The sequence below is a fragment of the Camarhynchus parvulus genome, chromosome 5, assembly GCF_901933205.1.
Source record: "Camarhynchus parvulus chromosome 5, STF_HiC, whole genome shotgun sequence".
NCBI lineage: Eukaryota > Metazoa > Chordata > Aves > Passeriformes > Thraupidae > Camarhynchus > Camarhynchus parvulus.
In genome coordinates, this window is record NC_044575.1 from 12,889,050 (window position 1) to 12,915,235 (window position 26,186).

The 26,186-nt window shown below is 40.4% G+C and overlaps 1 protein-coding gene across 3 annotated transcripts; it reads left to right on the forward strand.

Moving 5' to 3' along the window:
* Positions 1-2,349: 2,349 nt before the first annotated feature.
* On the forward strand, positions 2,350-26,186 carry NUCB2 (nucleobindin 2). Of its 3 annotated transcripts, XM_030949462.1 has the most exons (13): positions 2,350-2,485; positions 12,641-12,784; positions 13,400-13,507; positions 14,210-14,336; positions 16,699-16,802; positions 18,396-18,581; positions 19,209-19,299; positions 20,893-20,951; positions 22,084-22,176; positions 23,194-23,283; positions 23,817-23,987; positions 24,295-24,376; positions 26,025-26,186. In XM_030949462.1, exons 2-13 carry the CDS (start codon positions 12,641-12,643, stop codon positions 26,135-26,137), a joined length of 1,368 nt encoding a protein of 455 aa, XP_030805322.1. In that variant the 5' UTR covers positions 2,350-2,485; the 3' UTR covers positions 26,138-26,186. The 3 variants fall into 3 exon arrangements, with proteins under 3 accessions (XP_030805322.1, XP_030805323.1, XP_030805321.1); XM_030949463.1 differs by lacking the exon at positions 26,025-26,186 and having other exon boundaries at positions 24,295-24,384; XM_030949461.1 differs by lacking the exon at positions 2,350-2,485 and having other exon boundaries at positions 12,602-12,784.

Genomic DNA, 26,186 nt, shown 5'->3' on the forward strand with positions numbered 1-26,186 from the left:
AAGAGTTACAGACATCCTGGTACCTTTTTCTGGGCAGCAGGAGCCCAAAAAAGGACCCCTGTTAACAGAGGATTAACCCTTAAAAGCAATAGCCTGTTGCATATTCATACACTTCATACATGATGCATAAACTCCATTCAAATACAGGATTCTGTCTGGTCATGGTCAACTTCTTCCTCTGAATCCTAACAGCGCCTTCGAGGAGGGAAGAAGTTTGTTTCTTCTGATAAGAGGGCAATAAATTCTTTTTCTCTGAAAGATTTATGTGTCCTGTGGATGCTATCTCACTGAGAGTCCTTTCTTTAAAGAAAAGTATCCCACATAGCATAGTTTCTATTTTAACATTTTTTATAATCTAAAACTATATTTAACACACTGCTTAAGAGAATTAATACAGCATTACTTTCTAACACAACACATACAATACTCATTTTAATATTTGTGAAAAGCCAATCATAAAATACACATTTTTCACACAGGCCTTGCTAAAGTCACAGTAAATGGCTCTCACTGCTCTTCCCTTGTCCCACAAGGACAGTCCCCTCCAGGCACGGCTCACGCTGGTCCCACCACAGCTTTCCTCGAAGATGATGTCACCTCGTCCTTCTGTGCCTCCAAGCCACCTTCTGGCAGTTGTGTGAGAAGGGCAGGTTCACCCTGGAAACTTGTGGGAAGGCTCTGGTACAGGGATACAGGCGTCGACTCTGGTTCCTCCTGCAAAGCCGGAAGGGGCAAACAGGAGGCCACAGAAGCAGAGAGAAACTTTGTTCTTCAAATGAGCAGAGTGTGAGGGCACACTTGGTGTGGTGGGGAGGGGACCCCACAGGATGAAGCGGCTCCTGGGGGACAGTCCCTGTGCCCAAGGGACAGCCTTCCATGCAAACAGTGAGCCCCAGGAGAGGGGCCCTCAGCCCCCACCGGCCTCCCCCTGCTCCCACATCTGGGCACAAATCAGAAAAGAATGCTAAGTCACCACAAAACTCTGTTTCTACAGTGAACTGCAGTGTAGGAAAACAGGTTTCTAATCTGGAGCAGGATCTCTGTGAGAAAGGGAAAGCTCCAGGTAGTGCCAGCCCTATTGCTTTAACAGCTTTGTGACCACAGATGTCACCACAGTCAGCTTACATCCCCATTTTATTCTCACCTGCAGAAACTACAGTTCCAACCACCACTTTGCCCTCAATTATAATTAACCCTCAACCCCGTGGCAGTTTTGAGTTTCTTCCCTTGGCTGAGCAAATTCCTCAATAATTTATTTTTATCTCTGATTTGTATAAACTATTGCAATAGTTTCTTTAAAAAAAGACAGAAAAGCCCAGACCTTACCTTGTACATACTTATCTTGTAAATCAGAATAACAGAAACACAATGCACAGTGATAAAAGTTTTTCAATGATTTGTACATGTTAGTACATCTCTTCAAATAGGAGTACAGGTTTACAGTCTTGAGATAGCATAAGAGGTTACAAGTAGAATTTATACTTATTCCAAAAATGACTATTTTATAGGAAGTGCAGTGCATTTGCTGTAACAGCTGGTACGTACCTTTCCAACAAAAACAAATTGTGAGTATTTTCTGAGCCCTTTTAGTGCTGAATAAATGTTCAATGCCCATAGAAAATAATAGCCAAACCCACCAGGTACCACACCTTGAAACCAGGTGGGAATGGAACTCCACAAATCAAACCCCAAGCTTACACCAAGCATTAACAAATGCAAAGGTCGAATATAATTTCCTAAACTGTTAAACCTGCACGGGGGCCAAGACATTTGTCATTTAAGGGGAAGCAAAAACCAGGTCTGAACACAGCTGAAGCTCAAATGAGCCAAAAGAATTAGGAACAGGAAGGAGCAGTCCCGGGTAAGGACGCCTGGGAATGTATTTTCAAATTCCCACACGGCAGCTCACGACCGGACACGGGGCAGTGCCCGGCGCAGCGAACAGCTTTGCAGAGGACGCTGCTGGGGACAGGGAGCGAGCTGTCACCGAAGCCCAGGGGCACGGGGCACGGTGCGGCCCCGGTGCCAGCCCGCCGCCGCCCTCACACCGAGGGCCGCCCTCACACCGAGGGCCGCCCTCACACCGAGGGCCGCCCTCACACCGCGTCCCGTCCTCACACCGCGTCCCGCCCTCACACCGAGCACCGCCCCCCGCCCCGCCGGTGACGCCAGCGGCGCGCGCGGGCCCCGCCCCTCGGGGCCGCCACGTTCCCTGCTCCGCGGCGCGCGCGTCACGGCGGGGGCGGGGCCCGCGCCGCCCAATCGGGGCGCTCCGCGACGGCCGCCGCGGGTCGGCGCCGGCCAATGGGCGCGCTGTGGGGGCGGGCGCTGTGCCCATGGCAACGGGCGCGGGGCCGCCGCGGGGCTGTCGCACCGAGCCCGGCCGGAGCCGCAGCCGCAGCCGCAGCGCGCCCGCCGGAGCGCCCGCCTCGCACCTCGCCCTCGAGCAGCAGCGGCTCCTCTCCTGCCGCAGCGGGACCCGAAGGTAGCGCCGCCCGTCCCTGTGCCCCCCGGCGGCGGCGCGGGCGGAGGCCTGGCGGCGGGGCAGCCGCTGTCAGGGTCGCGGCGGGACGCGGGGGTCGCGGCGCGCTCCCGCCGGCCAGGCCGGGACGCGCGGGGTGGCGGGGGAATCGCGGGGCTCGGGGCTGCCGGGCGGGAGCGGGGCGCAGCTGAAGTTTTCCCGCCGGGAAGGCGGCTCCAGGTGCGGGGTGTGTATGCCCGTGTCCCCCCGTCCGGGCCGCGGCTGTGCGGGAGGCGGCGGCGGGCTGCAGGGCGCCGGCAGCAATGAAAGCGGAGCTGGCAGCGGCGGCAGCTGCAGCAGCGGCAGAAATGTTGAGTGGCTCGTAATTGCACAACCGCAGGGAAAACTTGGGCAGGAGACTCGACGGGTTTCGCTAGAAAGGGCACAGCTCTCGAGCACTGCTGTCTAGAGTCGAAGAATGGTTTGGGCTGGAAGGACCTCGAAGATCATTTTGTGCCATCATCAGGGACACCTTCCACTATCCCAGGCTGCTCAGAGCCCCATCGACCTGGCCTTGAATACTACCAGGGATGGGGCATGCACAGCTTCTCTGGGCAACCTGTGCCACTGCCTCACCACCCTCCCAGGAAAGAAGTTTTTCCGAATATCCAATCTAAACCTACTCTCTTTCAGTTTGAAGCTATCCCCCCTTGTGCTGTTACTACATGCTCTTTTAAATAGTCGCTCTTCATCTTTCGTGAAGGTTGCTTTTTGGTAATGAAAAGCTGCCATTAGGTCACCGTGAAGCCTTCTCTTTTCCAAGCTGAACAATCCCCACTCTCTCAACCTTTCCTTGGAGGAGAGGTGCTCCATCCTCTAACCAACCTGGTGGCTTCCTCTGGACTGACTCCAGCAGATCCCTGTTCTTCCTGTGCTGGGGTCCCAGAGCTGACCACATCTTACTGTGCTGTTACTCTGGTACCCCTGGAGGAGCTCTGGAAGGTACTCAGAACCAGGCTGGCTGCTACACTCAGATATAATTCCAAAAGTGGATATGGCTGTAGAGAGGTAATGTTTTTTGCTGAAATGAACATGGCTAAGGCTTTCAAAAGAGATTGCATTTGGCAACATTATTTAGTAAGTAAGAGAAAAAAGCCTTCGTTGTTTGACTTAAAAGTATTTGCTATGGAAAGATAACATCCAATAGTTGCAACATGAAACCATCACAGTATCAACAGTGAAATGCCTGTACAGTCATGGTATCAAGTTCAGTGTGGAGGTTTGTGGTTTTTTGTCACTTTGTTTCCTCTCAGTGTCAAGAAAAGTCCTGTAGCTGACTCAGTATTGGTGCACCTCTACTCTGAATTCTGAAGTGACTGTCCCTGTCGACCAAACAAAGCAGCACAGGGAAGATTCCTACTGTAGGGACTGGATAGGAGCCACTCAAAGACTTTGAAACCAGATTTTGTTGTAACCTTTATGGGCCTCTGCTTAAAACTCACAGAAAGTTTATGGGAGAAGCCCACGTTTCTGTAAGCACTTAAGATCCTGTTATGTTTCTCACTGTCATTTACTATACAGTGATCTTGCACAGTCACAGTGCTACATCCACCATGGGCCACAGATTACTAACCTGGTTACATACAGTGCCTCCTAACTGTCATCATCTATTTTCCCTTTTACTTGCTTCTGTAATCTCCAGGATGGTAGGATGTCTTTCAGAATAAGAAAGACAATTCTATTTAAAAAAATAACATAGTTTTAAACTAATTGTGTTAATGCAGAGCAATGTGAATCTTGTTCACTTCTAACCAAGACAAAGAAAAGGGGGAAATAAAATTATAAATTCATATTGCCTCTTGGGTCTGCTTAAAGCTTACATTAACAATTGGTTGCAAAGGCATCTGATATTAAGTTTGTTATCACACTGCCTGAGATCCCATTATTTGGTGTCTGAAATTATATTCAGAAAACCCCACTGGGCAAATAAAACCAAGCAACAACAACAACAGTAATTATTTTTTAGTAATACTAAGGCAAAATTTTCATACCTTGGCTCTGCAGTACTGGTAGTGCTGCTGATGTAAACTTTCTGTTCATATAAGCCAAATTGAAGATTTTTTGTCCAAAACTGTCGTCCTCCCCTTATACATACCTAACAGAAATTGCAGCCATGAAAGTGGAGAGCAGTAATTCTCTCAGGTAATAAAAGATGTAGAATATATTGACTTAACTGTCAGAGGTGTGGAAATATTGACGCAGGAGTTTCAGAGCTGTGCTGACTAAACAATTGCACTCTACATAAGAAAGATAAAATCATTTACTGGTGAGTTTGAAGCCGCTATCAGGGCTTCCTATGACTTGAACTCCTGTGTGGAGGTATGTGATCTAGTGAGGCTTTGTGCTGCCAGTATTGATTGCTCAGTAAGCAGAAAAGATCCCTCTGAAGTTGCTGACAATACTTAGCAGACACGAGCCTTTTGCACGGGGGTGTGCTTTTATGTAGAGATAAAGGCATGACCAGGTGCTAATGCCAAACCAAATGAATTCAGTCAAAAGTCATGTTCCTCTCAATAGTTTTTGCTCTTCCATGTGCGTGTGATTTGACAGTTGGAAGAGCAAAAGAAACTGCATTTCATTAGAGCTATTTAAATCATATTCAGTTGTAAATATTATTCTTCATCATAGGTAATTCAAGAAAAGTGTAGACCCTTTTCATGATTGCTTTTCTCCTGCTAGTCTTTATAAAAGTAGAATGGGATGTTGATGTGTGTTTTTGTTTCTAAGCAAGTAGAAATCAGTGGGAATTAGCAAATTGTAAACATAAATCTCCTTAGGCAGCTGTCTTTAAGTGCCTAAATATTTTTAAATCTGGCTCCACATCATTAGATCTAGATTTATTCTGGACAGCTGTTTTGTATTTTTTTTTATGCAAAGGGGGAAAAAGGTATCTTGGACTTCTGGGGCATCATCACTTGTGGTTGACTAGAGCAAAATGCATGTTGTTAGAGTAATTGAAATACTTTTTGATTTGAGTTAAAGCTAATTCATTGTTTGCATGCAGTAGCACATTTGAGGTTGCTTTTTACGTCAGCACTGACAATATTTCCATTTGCATTTATGAGACTCCAGGTGTGCTGTTGTATTATGTTCTGTGTGGGAACTGAAATTAGAGTGCAGGAAGCTATTGTTGTAACAGTAATTTTTTTTTTAATTTCCTTTTGAAGCTGATAAGATTTTTATGAAGTATACATTGAATTCAGTACAAGTTTTTGCTTGACTGTTGGCTTCATAAATCTTTTTCTGAGACAACCTTGTTGGAAAAAAATTAATAAAACCAAGCAAGTAGCTTTGAAAAACAAGGCTAATATTTCAACTTTCTTCAGTTAGTAAGATAGCTTTGTAGACAGAGGTATTTACTTTTTTGAAGCAAGGACAGGGAAATTCCTTGGAGGCAGGTTATATTATAAATATGTATATGTGTTTGTGTGTGCACACAGGTTTTTAAATTAAATTAGCATTACAACAAGAAGAAAAGTCTTCAGACTTCACTTAAGACAGAGCTAAGCACGTGTGTAGCATCAGCCATACAATTTGCTTCTATGCCATCTTTCTTTCTGGACACAGTTGTGTTGTTTCATGATATTGTCCTGTACTGTGTGTGGTTTGAACATAAAATTGCTCTTTCCCACTCGAGCATTCATAGTTTGTGTTACTATTGGATGACTCATTTATTAAAACAGCTGAAGTGCGTTTTTAAAAAGGAGATTCTTTCAGCAAGTGTTGTACTAGGCACAGTTGAGGCATGCTGTGTTTTCTGGGAAGCTGAAAAAAGCAGCTGTTCCATCAGCCAGCTTTTAGTTGTAAAGAGAATTAAACGGCTCCAGTGCAGTGAAAAGGTAACAAATACAACTCAAAAGAATTTAAGTCAAGTGAACAGGATGGGAAAAAAGGATTCTGCTGCCTTTATGTACTTAAATAATACTGTTTAATAAAGAGCTATTTCCATGCAAGATTAAAATGGTTCTTGAAAATTAAGGAAGGTCTCCTGGTGCAGAGAACTGAGTGGGATGTGCTCTAACAAAAGATTAGGACAGCATGACCAATGTGAAACCTGTTGGATATTGGCCAGGAATAAAAAGCAGCATCTGAATCATACAGTTAGTGAACAGCATTGACAGAAAAGAAAAATGCTTAAAGGATAATGAAATTTTATATATATATAATTATATAGCAATAATAGCTGGCTTATAATAGTTAATAGCTTGCACATTAACTTCTAAAAGGATCAGTTTTCGTTTGGGAAGGGAAGGGTGCAGGTGTTTTTGTGTTTGGAACATTCACTTGTATGGGGAAAACTATTGCAGCTTTAGCCATTTCCCTTGGCATGTCATTTCCTGCTCGCGTCTTCAAGGGGCAAACCCAGCGTGGGGGACTGGTGGCCAAGTGCAGAGACCAACCCTCACCACAGCCAGAGGTTTCTAGCTTAACAGAGTGAGTGCAAACAGGTTTTTCCACTTCCTTCTCAAAATTGCTGCCACATGTCAGCTGTGCTTCTGCCAGATTAACTCATTGGACTAACCATGTGAAGAAGATGCATTAACTCTTGGTTCATGGACTTTCATACCCTGCTTAAGGCATGATAGCTTAGGGTGTCTGTGCAGCAAGTGCTCCCAAAAAGGACTGGGAGGAACTAACACTGGTGTTTCCAAACAGAATATAGCAGAAGAGTAATGTGTTTCTGCCTAATTTCAAACATTTAATGTAGTTTTTTTAGGGTTCTGTAAGTGGATCAATTAATAGATTTGCAAATAAATTTTAAAGAAATGGAAAAAGCCCACGGAATTAAACATTTCCTATTTAAACTGTGATACATGGACAGGTATATTACTGTTTCAGAGACATGAAAACAGATTGAAGATGCTAGGTGACTGAGCAGACTCATTCCAGTACTGAGGATGGAATATTCTTAGAAAAATAAAAATCTATAGATATATTTTATCTATTTCCTGGCTTTTTTTTTTAATTCAGCACTGCCTGTGAAGATTGTTCATTTCTCCAGTGTACAGCATAAAAATCGGAAGTCACATTATGGTCATGACTGTAGAGAGCATTACTGTTGTCCTGCACATCTGCACTGTGTCTCACACAGGTTTAATTACTTCCATATCAGATAGAGCAGGCATATGTGAAATCTGTGAATGGGTAGGTTTATTGTGTATTATGTGAGTCCAGATTTATGTTTTCATTGCCCATCATTGTACACATGGGCTTGGCAAGTGCAAATGTGTGATGTGACATTTACAATGTTGTGCTGTCTTGCATCATAACCATCCACTAAGCTGCTACATGTGGAGGCACTGCATCCTGATTTTAATATATCATTTTGCCTGTCTCAGTTTTAGAAACTTTGACATTGGGTGTTACTTCTTTAAAAATATTTGTGCTTTGCTGGGAAGGTGATGGAGATACCAGTACCTGCATGATGCTGTTTTTGGGCAATGGGTGCTACATTAATGAAAAGTAATTTTTGGGTTTGTATTTTAACACCTGGCAGCTGTATAAAATAGGTGTTTAGCAGCTTGTGTTACTATTGCTAGAACAAACTTTAAAAGTAGAATTTTGAAGTTTCCTCTCAAAGCCTGTAGCTCTTTATAATTCAAATGTTCAATCGTGTTTCACTGATGTTGATAGGAATTGGTGATTAACAAATAATCAAGATTGCTGACAGGCAGCCCGCAGCTTTTCTTTTCCAGTTGTATTTTTCTGTTCATGCAAGTACATTGGTGGCTCTGTTTTCTGCTGACTGTCTCATTCTTTTAGCTCTCACTTTGTTTTTTGAAGTACTTGGAGAAGTTATTTTTCCTTTTCCCTGAAAGCTTAGGATATTGGCTTTGCTTATAAACTACAATATTTGTCAGTTCTAGAGCACTACTTTTATGATTAGTTCTCTTTATGTACTACAAGTGGGAATGTTTGTTTATCCCTCTTGTAAAGATTGATTTCTCATACCAGCAGAATACAGTTATGCTACCTTTACATCTAGGTGGGCTACCTGTCTTTGACTAAAATCTCTTAATTTCCAGATGACAATTGTAACATTAGCTCTCTCCATCTGTCTTTGAGAAAGTAGTCAGTGGGCAGATCCAGAACAGTTTATATTTCTATTAAAGCTTGTAGAAGTAGGAATAATAATAATAATAATAGCAATAATAATAATAATAATAATAAGCCGCAGGCAGGGGGGGTGTATGCTGTGCATTAGATACTGCTGATGGCAGTGAGCAAAGTGACACTGCTGCTCTTCTGCAGCACCCTCTGTGATTGCTCACTTGGTGGCCCTGGTACAGAAGAAAGCCACGTTCCTGACATGGATGAACTCTAAATGCCTGGGAAGGGATGGGCATCCATGAATGGGTTTTCAAAAATCCAGAACTCTTAAAAGCAGCTGGTAGCAGGCTGAGAGTGGAATGAATTCGCTTGGAAGGACAGAAAGGGGAACCCCCACTTTTCTTCTCATCCAGCCTTTCTCACTCTTCCCTACAGCTGCTGAATTTGAGAATTGAGTTTTTCTGGCAGGTGATTAATGTTAGATTTTGCAATGGGCCTGGTTTCTCTCTTTTAGTACACGTCAGAGTTGAAGGTGCCCAGTGACTCAGGTGACACTGGCACACTCTAAAGGCTGACTCATGTCTTAGTCACCTGCTTTTCTTAAGGAAATTTTGGTGAGTGTAGTCTTGGACTAGTAGGTACCTAAATACAGTAACTCTGCCTTCACTAGGTAATTGTTTTTTATTCTAATAAATGTATTTCCAATTTACTTGTTACATCACAGTTGGGTTCTTGAAAATGCTGTGGGAAATGCTGTGTTAGGCATAGTTATCTGCAAAGTCATCTATGATGATAGAGGTATTGTTTACTTACCCATTTGGAGACTCCTCTCCTTTTAATTCTTCCCATTATGTGTGAATTTTTTTTTGGCTTGTTTTATCCAAAAAGCTACAATAAAAACATCCACTGCACAACCTGAAGCAAAACTGCCTGATGAAGTCTTCTGAGCAACCTATTACATCAAATAGATGCGAAGAACATACTGTGATATCATCCAGTCTTTCCCATTATGTATGACAGCATGTAATTACAAAGCTTAAAAAAAACCCCATTGCCCACAAGCACAAATTCCACAGAATGTCAGCAGAGCCAGTGGGACTTGGTTTGGTTGGGCCTTTTGATAGATGAACTCTGCTGATACTGCAGAGGTGCTTCAGGATGACACAGCTCCAGTTGCCCATCCCAAATCTGGAGGTGATTAGTGCTCCCTCACATGGGCTTTGGCAGACCAGCATGGTTCCTGATATCTCTGTTGTTTCAGCTCAGCATGGACATTTTATCTATCAGTGCTCCTCAGCAGCAAGGAAAAGGTCTGAAAAATCCAAGTGAGCCCCTCTTCAACCTAAACTGGCAATCCTTGTCTCCACAGTCGTTCATGTCACTAGGAGTTGTAGGTCAGGAGTTTTAAGAGATGTCTTTAAAATGGATCAAAGACCAGGTGTCATTTTGAAAGTGTTGGCTTTAGCACTTGCCTTAGGCAAAGAATGAGTCAATGCCAAACCTGTGGGAAGCACCTGAGCTTCTGGCTTTCTCTGCTTCCCTGCCATCACCTGATGGGCTTCAGCATGCTCATTTCCTAGCCTCATAATGATTTTCTAAAACACTGTTTACACACATAACTAGAGCAGTGTATAATAATACTAAATTATCTTTATTACTATAATTTCATGTATATGAAAATATTTTGTTTTGAAAAATACCCATCTATCAGGTTTCAGATTTTTAGTATTATCAGTGAATAGTGTTTTAAAGTGAATACTTCAAACGTACATAACATTTTAAAAAATGTTTTGCAAAATGCTGAGACTGTATATATACAAAATTATTATATACTTGATAAGTATTTTGGGGTTTATTGGTTTTGTTTCACATTTCCTAGACTTGAAGTATGCTTACATCCTTTCATTTAGAAATTACTAGACAGTCCCATTCATACTCTGCAAGAACTTCAGCCAGGTGGGTTTTTGTTTTACCTGTAGTACCAAGAACTACTCTCAGTCTTGACATCTACATCAAGATTAGGAGACTTGAAACCTAGCATTTGTTAGTTATTATCATCATCTCCTGTGATTAAGTCCTGTTGAAATTACAAACCTAGGCACAGCATTTATACAATAGTCTGTAATTAAAAACACCCAACATACTGGAACTTTGGCATTTTTAAAAGCAGTGGTGAATAACCGACCCTTTCACTTTTCAGCTTTTTAAGTCCCTGCAAGCCAACAGTTTGTGCAGAGGTACAGAAATTAACTTACCAGTTCTAGCAGCTATCATTCTGGTTCTGTTTTCTTTGTGTCTTTGTTTGCTTGTTTTAAGGGCATAACCTAGGAAAGGCTAGTCAGATTTGTGAATCTGACAGTAATGCTGACATCCAATTTCAAAAGCTCAATGTGGCAGCAACAATAGCTCCTGCTATCCCATCTGCTAATGGTCAGATATTATTTTTAAAAATGCAAGTAACAGGTATTTGCAGAGCATAATCCATTTAGGCACCTTTTGCTGAAGATATGATTAAAAAAAACAGTTTTAAAGAATTAACAGAATTTTTTGTAATTCCTGAGCCTTTGACATATAAAACAATTGATAGGTGGATATACTTTTATCTCCAGCTACTTCCTCACTTCCTCATCCCCAAAAAAAGAAATAATATCTCTACACATCTTGAATGCATCCTTTTTTTTTTTTTTTATATGAGTGCTTTTATTTTTCTAGCATTGAATAAGGGGGAATAAAGAGTGTCAACAATGCTTAATATTAAGTGTGTGCCACTATCAACATTTATTGCCATAGTAAAGGGCAGCTTAACCCAAGCAAAAGCAATGCATCTCTGTCAAGTACCAGATCGTGCAGCCAGGAAAACTGGCACTGACATCATAATTAGTTTGTCCCTCTCTCCCCTCCCCCTAAAAAGAGATTTGGTGGTGGTGGACATAAATACTTCTGACAGAATTCCTTGCATGACTTGCTGAAGCACTTGTACAGAAATTCCTCTTCTAGCAGGTGTACTTTTGATTTATTTGACTGCATGTTTCTTCAATATTATGTCTTTTTCTTTAGCATATATAAGCTAATTTTAGACAGACTTTGACTGGCAACTTTCACCTTCTAGGAGGTGATTTATATTACCAATGTAACACTGGAGTTTTATCTATTGGATAATGCTCAAACTTCCAATAGAATATCCATAGATAGAGGAGTGTCACTATGAACTGGCCAGATTGTCTCAAGAGCCTGACTTTGCTGTCAGATGCTGGATTACCATCATTACTTTTTTTAGCTGGATTCCCTGCACTCACTATCTAATTATTCCATCTTACTAGCTTCTGAATGAATTATTTTCAACCAAGTTTGATAGAGGAGAAGGAGACAAAGGTCAAGAACTCAAATTGCTCAGTGTTCATCAAAGTATGTGTGAGTTATCTCCCCCTAAGACACTAAAAAAGGTGGGGAAAACCGTCTTAATAAAGCCCTGGCCTCAGCAACAATTTCAGGTCATGTGAATAGCATTTTTCAGGAATCTCTACTCACCTAAAATATGGCTATACATGGATTGTAAAATATTCTTCCTGCAAATAAATTTTGGAGGGGATCTTGACTCCAAATTAAGCAAAGTATTGCAGCGTTGAAACATAAAATCCACTGGCATTACTACACTAAGATCCGGTTCAATGTCCCTAAATGCTCTTTAGGAGTTTGCCAGTGTAAACTCAGTAAATTCAGCAAAGGCATGATCCAAGTAGGAATGTCAGTATTAGTTATATGAGATTTGAACATCCTAAAGAGGTGTTGCATCTGTTATTGATAATACCTCAGCAGGTTACAAACCCCTCACCATTTATAGCTTAGGTTTGCACACAAGTGGAAGCCAATCTCAGGAAATCTGTTTGCCTAAGAATGACCTTCAGAAATTAAGACTGTATTACTTGGAGTTTTTGTGTTCCTTGAGAGCAGAACATTGTGAGGAAACTGGGTTATTACAGGTATTTGTGTAGGAATGTAAAAAAATTTTCCTCAGTACAGCAGGTTAACATGATGTATGTTAATTTTTGTGACCTGGTCTCATTTCAGATGAAGAGGTTATCTGTCCTGCCCCAGCAGTGTCTGCTGCTGATGACATGTCTCCTAATGGCCTTGGAAGCTGTACCTATAGACATAGATAAGACAAAAGTCAAGGCAGAAGGCCATGTAGAAGGAGAGAAGGTAGAAAATCCAGTAAGTATAAAGAAACTGATCTGAGATTAAGTGTTTATCCTAATTGTTCGTGATCTGGATATAGCAAACTCCTTTAGAAGGAAACTGAGATTCCCCAGTATTGTCAGTGTGTGTGTCCTCTACTGTGGGGATGTTCTGTTTAAATTTGCCCTTTATTTTTTTTTAATGAGCTGCTAAAGGTGAGCTGGCACATGGAAGGAATTCCCAGCTTACAATAGGAAGCACATAACTGTTCCACAGATTTACTTCAAGTGATTGGGTGCCTTAGGAAATTCCACTCACTGATCCCAGCTCAGTGTTTCAAATAGAAAAGTAACAAATGAATTGCACTGTTTTAAAAAAAGCTACACACTACATTAACATGACAGATGCTTGTGTATTACAAGGATTCCTGATCACTTTTCTCCTCTTCCTTGTCAGTTGCTGAAACAAATGGATCATAAATTGCCATAGGGCAATGATGCAAATCTGAAAACACAAAGATGTGTAAGACACCATAGTGCCTGTGTTGCTAAGATTGGAGTGTCAGTTTAATAACTGTATTTAAGCAAAACTAATTAACTAATTGTTTGTCAGTATGGTCTTTCCTGAATTTCCATTTTTTTTCTTTTGAAGGATACAGGACTTTATTATGATGAATATCTCAGGCAAGTAATAGATGTCTTGGAAACTGATAAGCATTTCAGGGAGAAACTCCAGACTGCTGACATAGAAGAAATAAAGGTAGGTTTGAAAAAAAGAGTTAAATTGAGGTTAATTAAATCCATAATCATGTATGTTGTATTCTTTCTTCCTGTGGCTGTTGTGCATTGCCCCTTCGGGCGCTGGAAATTTAGGAAGGGACAAGTAGGAAACAGTCTAAAGTGACAGACTTAAGGAGGAGATCCTGCCTTTTGTGTTTTCTTTAATCCTTCCTGTTGCTATTAGCAGCTTGTGGCATCTTTTCCTTCTGTGCTGCATCTAGGGTCAGCCTTGGAGATTCCTCTCCATTTCCAGGTTCTTGCAGAACACATCAGTGGCTGCTGCTGCCTTGTACCTTCCCTCAAGCCTAACAGCCCTCCTTGAGAGGATCAGGCACTTTGTGGGCTTCTCAGGGTTCTTTTGAACTCAGTTGAGAATATTTGATCAAGAAATCTGTCACAAATGTTATTAGGCATTGCTCCCTCAAGGTTATGGTCTTGTCTTTGGAGGAGTAAGATACTTAGAAATTCTCTTTTTTGAAAGCTTTTAGGACTCCTCTCTGTTTCCATAACCATAGGCATAAAAATTTTGAACCTGCTCTTTGAAAAAATGTTGAGATTCTTACAGTGTGGGCTACAGTATTGCCAGAGACTGCCATTAGTCTGCTGTCTTGCAGTTTATGTCTAATGGGAATCCTAAAGGCTTCTTTCTTCCAGTTTATGCATATTTTTTGGTTTTTGACAGAGTGGAAAGCTAAGCAGAGAGCTTGATTTAGTCAGCCACCACGTAAGAACACGGCTGGATGAACTAAAAAGACAAGAGGTAGCAAGATTAAGAATGTTAATTAAAGCTAAAATGGATTCTGTTCAAGGTAAGAGTACAGAATTTATTTAGGTGAGTTAAAAGATGGAATTGTGTTAGAGAAATGTCAAAGTCCAGCAGTTGTGCATTGTTTGTTGTCACCAATAATGACTAAACTGGGAGTGAATGTCCTTTCTGAGCTGGCCTGGAGCAATTACAGATCTGTCTTTATAGGAAACTGGGGAGAAGAGAAAACCATCTCTGTTTTATAAATAACTGAACTTGTCAGTGGATTTTTCAGATACTTCTACCTCTTATTTTTAACCTCTTAATTTTGTAATGCATCAGTTCATAGATTACTCACAGAGAACCAGTAACATAGCAGGACTGTGTTTAAGAGAAAAGCCATGACACAGTATTTAATATCCTTAGGGAGTAGAAAATGAATTTTTTGTCAGTATTTTATTGTTGTAAAGATGTTTGCAAGTTTTCAAGGGGGATCCCAAGGAATTGAATACATAATGCATCAAGTAAAATACTCCTAGAATAAGGATCTGTCTTGCAGGTTAAGCTAATTTAGATGTGGCAAAAAAAACTTTATAGGGATGTTGTTCCTGTTGCAGACAAGCAGTCCAGTGACATCATGGTGACATTCACAGCTAGGTGACAGCAGCTAATGATACCTGGGTGTGTACATAGTTGTTTTAGGTATTGTGAAGTTTAATGGACTGATTACTTCTGCCCCTCTCTGCCTTCATAAATCAATAGTAACTAACAGAGCATGCTTTAGAAAAATAATTCCCTCCAACACCTCAGATCTTCCAGTGTAAATGTGAGATCTTACATTTGGGAACAGATTATTGCAGTTCAAAATATTCAGATGAGTACTAACATGTAAAAACACTTTGCAAAGTTTATAGTCAGCTTTGCCCACGAGTGCTTCGCATCATACACAAGTATGGCCAGATTAACTATAAAATACATCTGCATCTACACAGCTAGAGAACATCTTGGAATAGGCACAAAGAGCATTGAAATAGCAACAGGCAGAGTGGTTTGATTTCCTTTATTTGCTCTTGTTTTAGTATCTTAGTTCTGTCTGATCTACAAAAAGAAAAAAAGGCACACAAACCCCTCCTCTTTTCTTTCCTCTCAGCTGGATCAGGTTAAAAAAAACTCCAGACAACTAGACCTGAGATTATATTCAGCATAAATTCAGTCCTCTTCCAGATGTGTTTTTGAACATTTTCACCAAGATCCTTGACTGATCAGTACAGGCCAGAAGAATGTTAGGAGTTGAGTCTCAGATCATACAGTAGTGTGGCAAGTAAATAGTGTCAAATAGAATTAATCTTTTCCCCTAAATGTAAGAAGTGGAGAAAAATGGGTTTGGGGGCTGGTTTTTTTTTAGTGTTTGTTGGTTTTTCTTAAGTCTATTACTTCACTTCTGAAAATGTTTTAAACACAGACAAAGGCACATATATTTAAAGAGAAATTATGATCTCACCAGGGAGGAATGATGGCTGAAATCTGGCCCTGGCCAGAGTTTGCTGTTTTGTGTTAATACAAACACAGCATTGATTGTAAAGCAGATAGTTTGTGAAAGAACAGTACATTCAAAAATGTGTTTTCCAACTTGTTTTTCAACAAATAAAATATTCTTTACTAAGCCATCTAGCAACAGCTTGTCACAACTGTTGTACTTAATATATGAAAGCATAAGAGAGTAGCATTAGTGTTCAGGGACAATGGTAACAGAGAAGCTGTGGTAGAAATGTGTGTAGTTTTAGTGCATTGTGTGATGATATTGGTGGGTATCACTCCTGTCACAAGGAAGAGGAAATGTTTCCACCTTTTAGACACCAGACCTGACTCGCTACTGTCTTGCATTTCTCTTTTTTCTACAAGTGAAGTTTAAATATCTGCTTATTTGATTTGATACAATTTTACACCATATTGTACATAAATCTTTGGCCAAATGTGTCATTTGCAAAATATCCAGGGCAGTAAAAGAGTTGGACTTTTCCCATGCAGGAGAAATATGCAGGTTGTTAGCTTAGGTAGAGCACAATGTCAACTATCTCATTTATATAAAAGATTTTTTTTTTTTTTTAGTTTATAAAGCTCAAATTGATCATACTTTCTCTTGCTGAAGCAGAAGCTGTAATTTGTGCATGTAAAATGATTGGGTGCAATGCAGCATTGACCCCGCAGAAGAATGTAGTGCAAATTGCCATAAAGTTTATCAACCTGCTCCAGGAAAAGCAACTTTAAAAATGTTACTGTAATTTCCTCCAACAATGAAAAAATTATTCAGTCCTCAGGGAACCTCAGGTACTTAACAGGGCATAAGGTCCTGTATGAAAGATTTCTTGATTTTTCTGGATTTCAAATTTATTTTTATGTTTTACATGTATACCTTGTTCTTCCAGACACTGGTATAGACCATCAGGCTCTCCTTAAGCAGTTTGAGCACCTGAACCATCAGAATCCAGACACCTTTGAACCTAAAGACTTGGATATGCTGATCAAAGCAGTGAGTGCCAGATTTGAACTGCTGTGGGGGTTGGAGGTTTAATTATTACGCTTTTTACCTCTGGTAAAGGGAAGTCCTTTCCTATACACCACATTTCATAAATGACATGCAGTTTTCATTTTCAGAGAAAAGTCACTTGTCACCATGCACACTTGAAAACTGTTGCCAGTGTGCATGATGCAAGAGAGTCCATACATTTTGGGATGTCACCTTAACAGGACTTAACAGTCATATGCCAGTACAAGCAACTTCCCAAATTATTATTTGGGAATCAAACACACCTTTCTGAGAGCCTTTAAATTAAATACAGGTGAGATAGGGTGCATTTCTCCCAAATGTTTTTTTTCTGATTTCTGTTTCTAAATTATATAGAACTCTCACAGAATGATGTAAAATAATTATCCCTAGCCTAGCCATATGAATTTTGGGATCTTCTGTATATACATCAAGCTGCAAAACCACAGCAGAGTAGAAATTGAGGTAGCAGTATTAGAAGTTGCTTATACTGGGCATGGCATTCAGTGTCTGGTCAGCAGATTCAGTATCTGTCACAGGTGTGTGGGATTTATTCAGGGGATGCAGTTAAGCTAAGCAGGACATGGCTTTTTTCAACTGCTAGAGAAAAACAGACTTCCCAGGGGGAAAAATATCTCAGATATTCTTTAGAGAAAACTGAATGTCTGACATGAGGATTTGAACAGTTTTTTTTATACTTTCAAAATAAATGGAAATATAATTTCTGTGTAATTTTTTTACCCATGGATGATTTTATCTCCATTTTCTCTAGAATTATTTTTTATAAAGATATTACAATTTTTCTAAACATTTCTGAACATCACTTCTGGGAAAACTCTGGTTGGCTTGGAGAAGCATATCCTTAACAGGGCAGTTATTTTTTATTACATATTTTATTGTTTTGTCTTCTCATTTCTCAACCAAGATACTGAGAGGGTGTAATGGGTACTTAAGGGGGTCTTAGCTTTGGAATTGTTTTTTAAAACATACAGTGAATCCGAAAAGTAAAATGTGAATAATGGAGAGACAGTATCAGGTGTAAACATGTTACTTTGAAAAGCACTACCAAAACATCCTTTAATACTGTGGCCTGTATGAAAATGACACAACTTTAAACTATACAAGAACTTTTCAGAAATTCTCCTCTCATACCCTTTCTCTCCATTTAATTGTTTGGGGCTTTTTAATTTAATCTGTATTAAGCTGCTACAAGTCCAATTTGTCATTAAACTGAAGGATAAGCTACAAATGTTCTTATTCTGAAATGATGGAGGAGTTAATGGTAATGTTAGTATAGGACTTGATTAACTTGAGTTCATTTATTACTCACTGATGAGAAAGGACACCTTGAAGCCTTCTAATGGTTCATCCAACAGATGAACCATTAGAAATTAACTTCTGTGAAAATGACCAAGGGAGGGGAGATGTTTCTGCATCACTGTTGTGTGAAAGGAAGCCCCAGCCGGTCTGCCCTGCATGGCAGCATGGCCAGCCTTGCCCACAGATCTGAACAATACAGTGGTTTTAATGTCAGATTATGTTACATAATCATCTGTCTGCACATATCCCTATTTTTAGGCTACAAGTGACCTGGAAAACTATGATAAGACTCGCCATGAGGAGTTTAAGAAGTACGAGATGATGAAAGAACACGAGAGGAGAGAGTATTTAAAAACACTGGATGAAGAGAAGAGGAAGAAAGAAGAATCCAAATTTGAGGAGATGAAGAAAAAACATGGAGATCACCCTAAAGTTCACCATCCTGTAAGGCCTGTTCTTACTTGACTGAGTGTGAGCTTTCCTTTCCAGAGAGAAAAAGCTCATACACAGAAGGGTGTAGTTTGTTTGTTCTCATCATTTGCCTCCTCTTACTGACATGGGCACACTGCTGAGACCATGCAAACCCCACTGTATAAACCCCCATTCTTTCTGTACAGATGTGTTATTTGCTGCCAGAATTCCTACACAGACACTGACATTCATAAGGAAGAAGCCAGAGCAGTATTCAAAACTGTGGGGATGCCTGCATGGTATGCCTGGCCTGCAAGGAACTGCATCACAGTACATTTGCTCTAGGAAAGGCAAAATAATTCAGCTCCCTTCAGCTATTGTTTCTGGATGGGGCTGTGTGGCCATGACTGATTATTACAGGTGTTCCTTTCCACAAAATACGCATTTCCTTTATACTCCCTCTTTCCCTGGGCCTTTCTGTCTAATGAAGGTATTAAACTTGACCAAAAGGGAAGGAAAGAAAATGCCACTGATTCCACTTGCCACATGACTAATCAGCAAATAAAGCAATCCTTTCAGAGAAACCATAATGCAAAGGTAATGCAGGGAAATTACACTAAATTGTCTTTTGAATAGTTTTTCTTTGTAACCAATCTATAGGGAAGCAAAGATCAACTGAAAGAGGTGTGGGAAGAAGCAGATGGACTAGATCCTAATGAATTTGACCCCAAAACATTTTTCAAATTGCACGGTAAGAGGTTTAGTTTTAATTTCATGAACAAGTGAAGTGATTTTGTTACATTCTGCTGAGGACAAGTTTGTCATTTGTTAGGATGAAGTCTTACACCTCAAGCAACTTGGGTGAATCTGAATAGTACAGAGGAGAAAATATTTGTTACTGTTTGTAAATTTCATGCAATGTTTTAAATGGAGTTTAAAATTTAAAAACATTCAGAGTTTTGTTGAACTACTCCTAAAATCATACAGGCAAAACCCAGTAGGGATTCCTTAGGGAAGTATGGGTGCTTAGAGGGCTGTCCATATCTATAACTTTGCTTGCACTGTAGGTACTGGGAATAAATCCTCAGAGATTTGTGTAGGGGCAAAACCTGCTTTCTCATCATCTCTGCAGATAAGTACCAGATGCCCCTAATCTTTGGAGTGGTCATAGAAGGGCCAAGACTCTTCAGAAATTGCAATATTCCCTTGATAAACAAAAACCCCTCTAATCCTGCCCCTAGATTTCTGAGGAATGGGCAGCTAGAAACAACAAGCTGTAACAGTGATAAGGATGCATCTCAATGACCGCCTTGCTTTACATCTGATGATGTCACCAAGAAACTTTGTTCTGATATTGTTAAATGCTTCATCATAAAGTGCCCTTAAGTAGATCCTGCCTGGCACTAGGCTGCAGAAGGTTGAACAGTACACAGAATCTGACTAATCTCAAAGATGATGATTCAGATAAAGAAAAGTGTTCTGGTTTGACCCTAAACTTTTATCTCAGTTTATAACTTATATAATAAGCATGTATTATTACAGAATCATAGAGTGGTTTGGGTCCTTAAGTAACCTCTAATGGGACCTTAATGATAATCTAGTTATAGTTACTAAATCTTATCTCTTCTTTCTAGAAGGAGATTTTGAAGGATAGCTTTCTGAATTTTTTTGGTAGCTTCTTTGTGCAAAACCTACCAAAACAGAAACAGCTGAAATCACCTGTTGCCTTAGAGCTTAGTATGTAGAAAACTTTGAAGCAATTACACAAAAATACTGGGTAATAATTTGAAGTGGATATTTTCTTTCAATTTCAGAGGTAGTATAACAGTATTCAGAGCACAATGTAGGATAAAAGATGGATCATTAATTATCAAGTATTCTTCTCTCTGCATTTGTCATGAAAAGTCATCTTACACGTATCTCAAGTGCTGCATGTTTATTTAGATTTTCATGTAATTCTTTAAGTTTTTAAGGATCATATTGTCAGTTAAATTTTTTCTGCAGAATCTTGGTGCTTGCTCCTGAGTCTTATTACAAATTTAGTGGTTAAATGGGGACAACTTGTTCTCAGCAATATTTTTTGGCAGTTGCAGTCTGCGCAATCCTGTGGTGACCTATTTCAGTTTGCTAATCTAAGAAGTAGAGAGATTGCTGCAGACTTGTCCAACCAAACAAAAGTGACACTCCAGCCAGTGCCTGCTAAAAACCTAAACACTAGAAACAACCTCCGTAACCAGCTTGTTGTTAAATGTGTACACTGATCCTTATTTAACTCTTGGAGATCTATTACATGTATGACTTTCTATATGTACTCAACTTGTATTTTTAAAACTTCTTTTTGTAGATGTCAATAATGATGGATTCCTGGATGAGCAGGAATTAGAAGCCCTATTTACTAAAGAGGTAAAAAAATTATCTTCTATCAGTAAAGGGTTACAGGGATGTCTGTTTTTCCCAAGTACATTTGGGGGCTTTGGACTACAAAATAGAGTATTCATACCAAGTTTCATGCATCCTTAATATTTCTACAAAAGTGTAAAAAGCAGGCAAAATAAAGTAGTTGAAGAATAGGAGTCAGACATCAGAAATCTAGTGCTCATGTATTTGTCTGCCCCAGGCTCACTGGAGATTCAGTAACTAATCTGCAGGATAGGTATTACCTGTGTAAATTGCAATGTAGAGAGCTGCTCTTCCTAGGTGCACCTGATAAAGGTTCTGAAGCTGGGCACCTGTGCTCAATCTGTTCATCAACAAGTCTGATGAGAAAAAGGGTCACACCTGTGTGCCTTGGCTCAGGGACAGCACTGTAGAAATGGCTACAGAAATTTAATATAGTTTATGTCTAGCTAGTGTGAAGCATATGTACATCTGATAAAGTAGACAGGCTCTTAGTTTCTTTAAGCCTTGGTTTGTTGTCTGAACATTTAACTCTGGTACAGTAATTTGCTATAATCTCCTTCACTTCAATGAAGATACAGTGCAGTCCTTTTTGATAGGTGTCCCACTGTTTTATAGTTTTGTAGTGTAAAAACTAATGGTCTGGGGCCTTAAAATTACCTGTGGCTGGGCAAGTGAAGCTCAGTGCCTGAGAAAGCCAAGTACAACCACATAATTGTGAACTCTCCAGAAAGATACTGTGCAAGAAGAGAAGTGAACCATTAAATTTGGCACTGAATTTGTCTTGTGATACTCTGAATGCTTATGGGGTCAGCTGCACGGCCTGGTGAAAAAGCCACTCTCTCCCATTCCAGAAACCACATGGAACCTCTGCCTGCTTTGAATCAAATGTAGGATCAGACTTTGCACATTGAGGTCAACTTGACTGTGACAGCCACAGCACTGTATTGTAACAGACCACATGAATTAACTGAAAACTTCATTCTTAGGAAAGAAAGGCTCACTTGTTGCTTAAATACTGTGCTGAAAGAGGAAAATTGCACACAGAGAACATCTCACACCACTTTTCCAGATATGCTCTGCCATTTGAATGAGCAGCCTTTTCTTCAAACTAACATGTACTAATTTTCAATTTCAGTTAGAAAAAGTTTATGATCCCAAGAATGAAGAGGATGACATGGTTGAAATGGAAGAAGAAAGGCTGAGAATGAGAGAACATGTAATGAATGAGGTGGGGGCTGATTCCTTTCTGTGTTCAAAAAATGCAGTTCTCCTGACATGAAGTGTTGTCCAAGTGCAGCAGAAAGGGGTGGCCTGTCACACGGGGAGCTGCTTGTGCTGGGATTATGCCAAGTTACAGTTCTCAAACCCTGTCCCTCTGTTCTGATGTAATGCCTGCTGGCTAGTTTTCATTTAAGGAGTTCCAGAGGAGGAATTGTTCTGTAGCCTTGGCTGTTTGCAGATACTGAGATTCAACAGAAATTCCTTGTGAGTTGTGTGTCAAACAAGGAAGACTCTAAATTTGCTTTGGCACTTGGCAGATGGGTAAGATTTAAGTGTGAGAAGAGGGAGTAGAGCAATGTCCTCTTTCATATAGCTCAGCTTTGTGCCTTTAAAAGGGGGCTCAGAGCTCAAGCCATCACCTGTGACAGTGAAAACTTTCACTGGGTCTGATGGGTTTTCAGCTCAGGAGACACAGGAATGGAAAGGGGGTGTTTTGAACCACTGTGTTTTCCACCCGTAATATTTCTGTATTCAAGTGTATTCCTTAAACTTGAGGAACAGAGCAAGCCTGGTCATCTATTAGTCATAAAGGGAAGCATTTCCTCCCTTCCCCTTAAAGGATTCCAGCACAATTCAGTTGGGTGGGATTTTTGTTTTTCAAAACCTCCCACTCCAACGGTGGAGATAATTTTGTAACTGTGAGTCAGAGTAGTTACCAGAAAGCTACAAAACATCTTTCTCAAAAAAAAATAATGCATTCAGCTATTAGTGTTTGGACTGTGAGCACAAGTGTTTCCAATAAAGCCAGTGAATTTTGAAGTAAAATGTCAGGATTTACTTTGTAGTTCTATTTTTGTTAAGATACATAAGCTTGTGAGAGGAGTTTTCAGAAAATGTTGTGGACACTCCCTCAAAAATGGGACATATAAACAATTAAAATGGTTATATTTGATTGATGAAATATAAACATTAGCTTCTCCAAAACCTATTCTTTAGCTTGAGCTTAATTTTTTGCTTCAAATAGGTTGACATCAACAAGGACCGGCTAGTGACTTTGGATGAGTTCCTGCGAGCTACAGAGAAAAAGGAATTTTTGGAGCCGGATAGCTGGGAGGTAATGAAAATGTGTTCCAAGTATAACATGCAGCACCATTACCAGCACTTGGAGCAGGAAACCAAGCGGCATGTCTGTGACCTTTGGTTTTTTTCAGCTCTGCTTTGGTATGTGTGTCGTTAAGCCCCTCAGCTGAAGGTAGCACTGAGCTGCCTAAATGTAATGCAGATGTGAATTCCACCGACGGAAAAGGTCTGGCGCCACCCCGGGGATTCGGGAAGAGCTTTTCACACGTGCTTTTCAAATGGAAATGCACATTTTGTTTATGAATCACTTCAAAGGGAAGATAAGAGCTCAGCTGGAAGAAAGAGGATATTTTTCTCCTACATCTAAATCCCTAGTAGAGCTTTGTTGAGAAAATAGCTGAGAAATGGCTGTTTTGCTGTTTTCCATTGAATGTACACAGTGTCACGTCTGACTGTTTTGTTCTGAGGGATTTTTAGTAAATCGTGTAAGAATTTCAGTAAGAAAATAATAAAAAAAGCCCACGCTTTCCTGGCTAAGTATTCGTGCTTGTACGTATTTTCTTGCAGACACTAGATCAACAGCAGCTCTTCACCGAGGATGAGCTGAAGGAATTCGAAAATCACATTTCCCAGCAGGAAGATGAACTCAGAAAGAAGGCAGAAGAACTTCAGAAACAGAAGGAAGAACTACAGAGGCAGCACGATCAGCTTCAGGCTCAGAAACAAGAGCTTCAGCAGGTACATGTGTGAGGGCAGCATATATCTGCTTTCCTCTTTTCTCTGTCCTTGTGTGTGTAATGGCTCTCACAATTCCCAGCTCTGGAGATTTACCTTGATTTCTCATATGAGTCCCAGCTGAATTCTAAACTAATGGGACCACAGCAAAACATAGCCTGGTGTTCTGAATTAAAGCAACTCAGCACTGCACCCACTAAGAAGGACCTTACATAACTGCAACATTTGGTTTAGGTGTGTTCATTTATGTCACAGCAGAGAAAGGTGGCAAATTCAAGTTTTTCAACTGCTGTATTTTATTTTTCACCAGGTTGTAAAACAGATGGAACAAAAGAAACTACAGCAAGGAAGTCCTCCTGCAGGACCAGGTGGAGAACTGAAAATCCAACCCCGTATGTGACTTTCTGTGTAGATACACAAACTTGAAAATCAGATTTGCAATGTAAAAGTCATTACCTCCATATTTGCTGTTAAAATTATTAACTTAATGCAGCTTTAATGACCTCTGGAGAGAGGTTCACTAACCTGTTTTTCATAGGGGAGTAAGAACTAAGTCCTCCTGAAATCTCACTGCTTTTAAGTCCATAGTAAGAAACCAGAGTCCTAGCACAAGGCATCCAGGGGGCAGAGATTGTTTCAGAGATCTGAAATACTGAGATTAGAGCATCCAGGGAAGAACAGGGACATACAAAAGACAGGTCCCATGATCTATGGCTGCACTGCAGTCTGAGGCTGCAGAACAAATCAAAGCATTTAAAATCCTCAGTGGCCAATTTGGCAGCAGCTGGATGTAGCATGACACAAGGAGTTAGCCTTGGGCAGTATGACTGACCAATTGCTTCAACACCCTCAGGAGAAGGCAGTGGCACAAAAAAATCACTGCATTTCATCACTAGTGGCAGCAAAAGTCAGGGATGTATTAGCACTTCTTATCCATAGCACACTGCCCAGGTTTCCTTTGTGCTCTGCTGCTCCATGCATCCTAAATCAGCCTTTTCTTGAAGGCTGAAGCTATGCTGGCTTTATTGGCTTACCTGTTCATGTGCTGACATGATCAGTGAAGCTCAAGAACTTCTGACATTGATCTCAAATATAAGCTTCAGATCTATCTAGGCAGCTTTTTTAGTATGAGGAGCTCTTAACTGCTCCTGCAGGGCCAGCAGTGGGATTTCAAACCTCAGGAGCTCTGTTCAGTGATTACAGCTTACCTTGTTGGGTACCCTGAAATTCTGCCCACTCAGTTCTGTGAAGGGAATTGATGAGATTTCAGAACCTATTTAATTCTGCCTTTCATTTACTCTGAAACTACCTGGAGGTAACTTAATTTTATAATCCTTTATTCCAAGAGCCTCAATTCCCCTCACCTTCAGTAAAAGCATTGTGTGTAATTGCAGATGATACATCTTTCAATACTGTTCTTAACACGTGTATTCTTTTATGTAAAATCATTCTGTAAAGTAATTTAATTAGGTGTCATGAGAATTCATTATATGAGCCAGAACTGGTCACTCAGTACTCATTCACTGAATGTCCAAGTAGACACCACTTTAAATCTCTAGGCCACTGGAGCTACTAAGAGTAATTTGAGGGAAAAAAAATTCAGAAATGGAGCTGCATGTTCTGAAATCTTCATCAAATTATGAAAATTAGTATTAGTCAAATGTAGGCAAAGAGATAACGTTGTAAGTACTGATGCAGTGAGGAGGAACATACAGGAGCAAGTTGTTAATTATTTCTTTTTCAAGCTTCCCATATTGGAATTAAAGGTCTCGTAGAAACATGATTTATTTCAGAAAGAACAATGTGTTATGTGAGAATATTTCACAGAAAGCAGAAATAACTTGTAATCTAAAAGGTAACCCTGACTAATAGTGCAGTCTGTTGGATCTCAATCCCAAAAACTCTTGATTCCACTTATAAGCCAGAAAATAGAAGGTTTTGTTTCAGTGTCCCTATGCTAGAAACTTCCCATTTAGAGAATTTTCACATTTGGGGCCAGTTTACTGAGATGTTACAAAGGGTTCTCTTCTTGTTTTGCAGCTGCTGAACACAAAGCTGCAGATGCAGCACAGCACCCAGCAGGAGGAGATCAGCCTTTACCACCAGGACACGTCCAAGAAGCAGCTGTCAGAACTGATCCAGTTCACCCTTAACCACTTGTGCCTCAACTTTATAGCATCTTTATTATTTGGGGAGGGAGGG

Bases quoted from the DNA above. Each gene is read 5' to 3' on its own strand.
- NUCB2 (XM_030949461.1), top strand. From the start codon at position 12,602: ATGATGTATGTTAATTTTTGTGACCTGGTCTCATTTCAGATGAAGAGG. The intron at 16,803-18,395 runs GTGAGTGCCAGA...CCCTATTTTTAG, and splicing joins TGGATATGCTGATCAAAGCA to GCTACAAGTGACCTGGAAAA. The intron at 22,177-23,193 runs GTGGGGGCTGAT...TGCTTCAAATAG, and splicing joins GAGAACATGTAATGAATGAG to GTTGACATCAACAAGGACCG.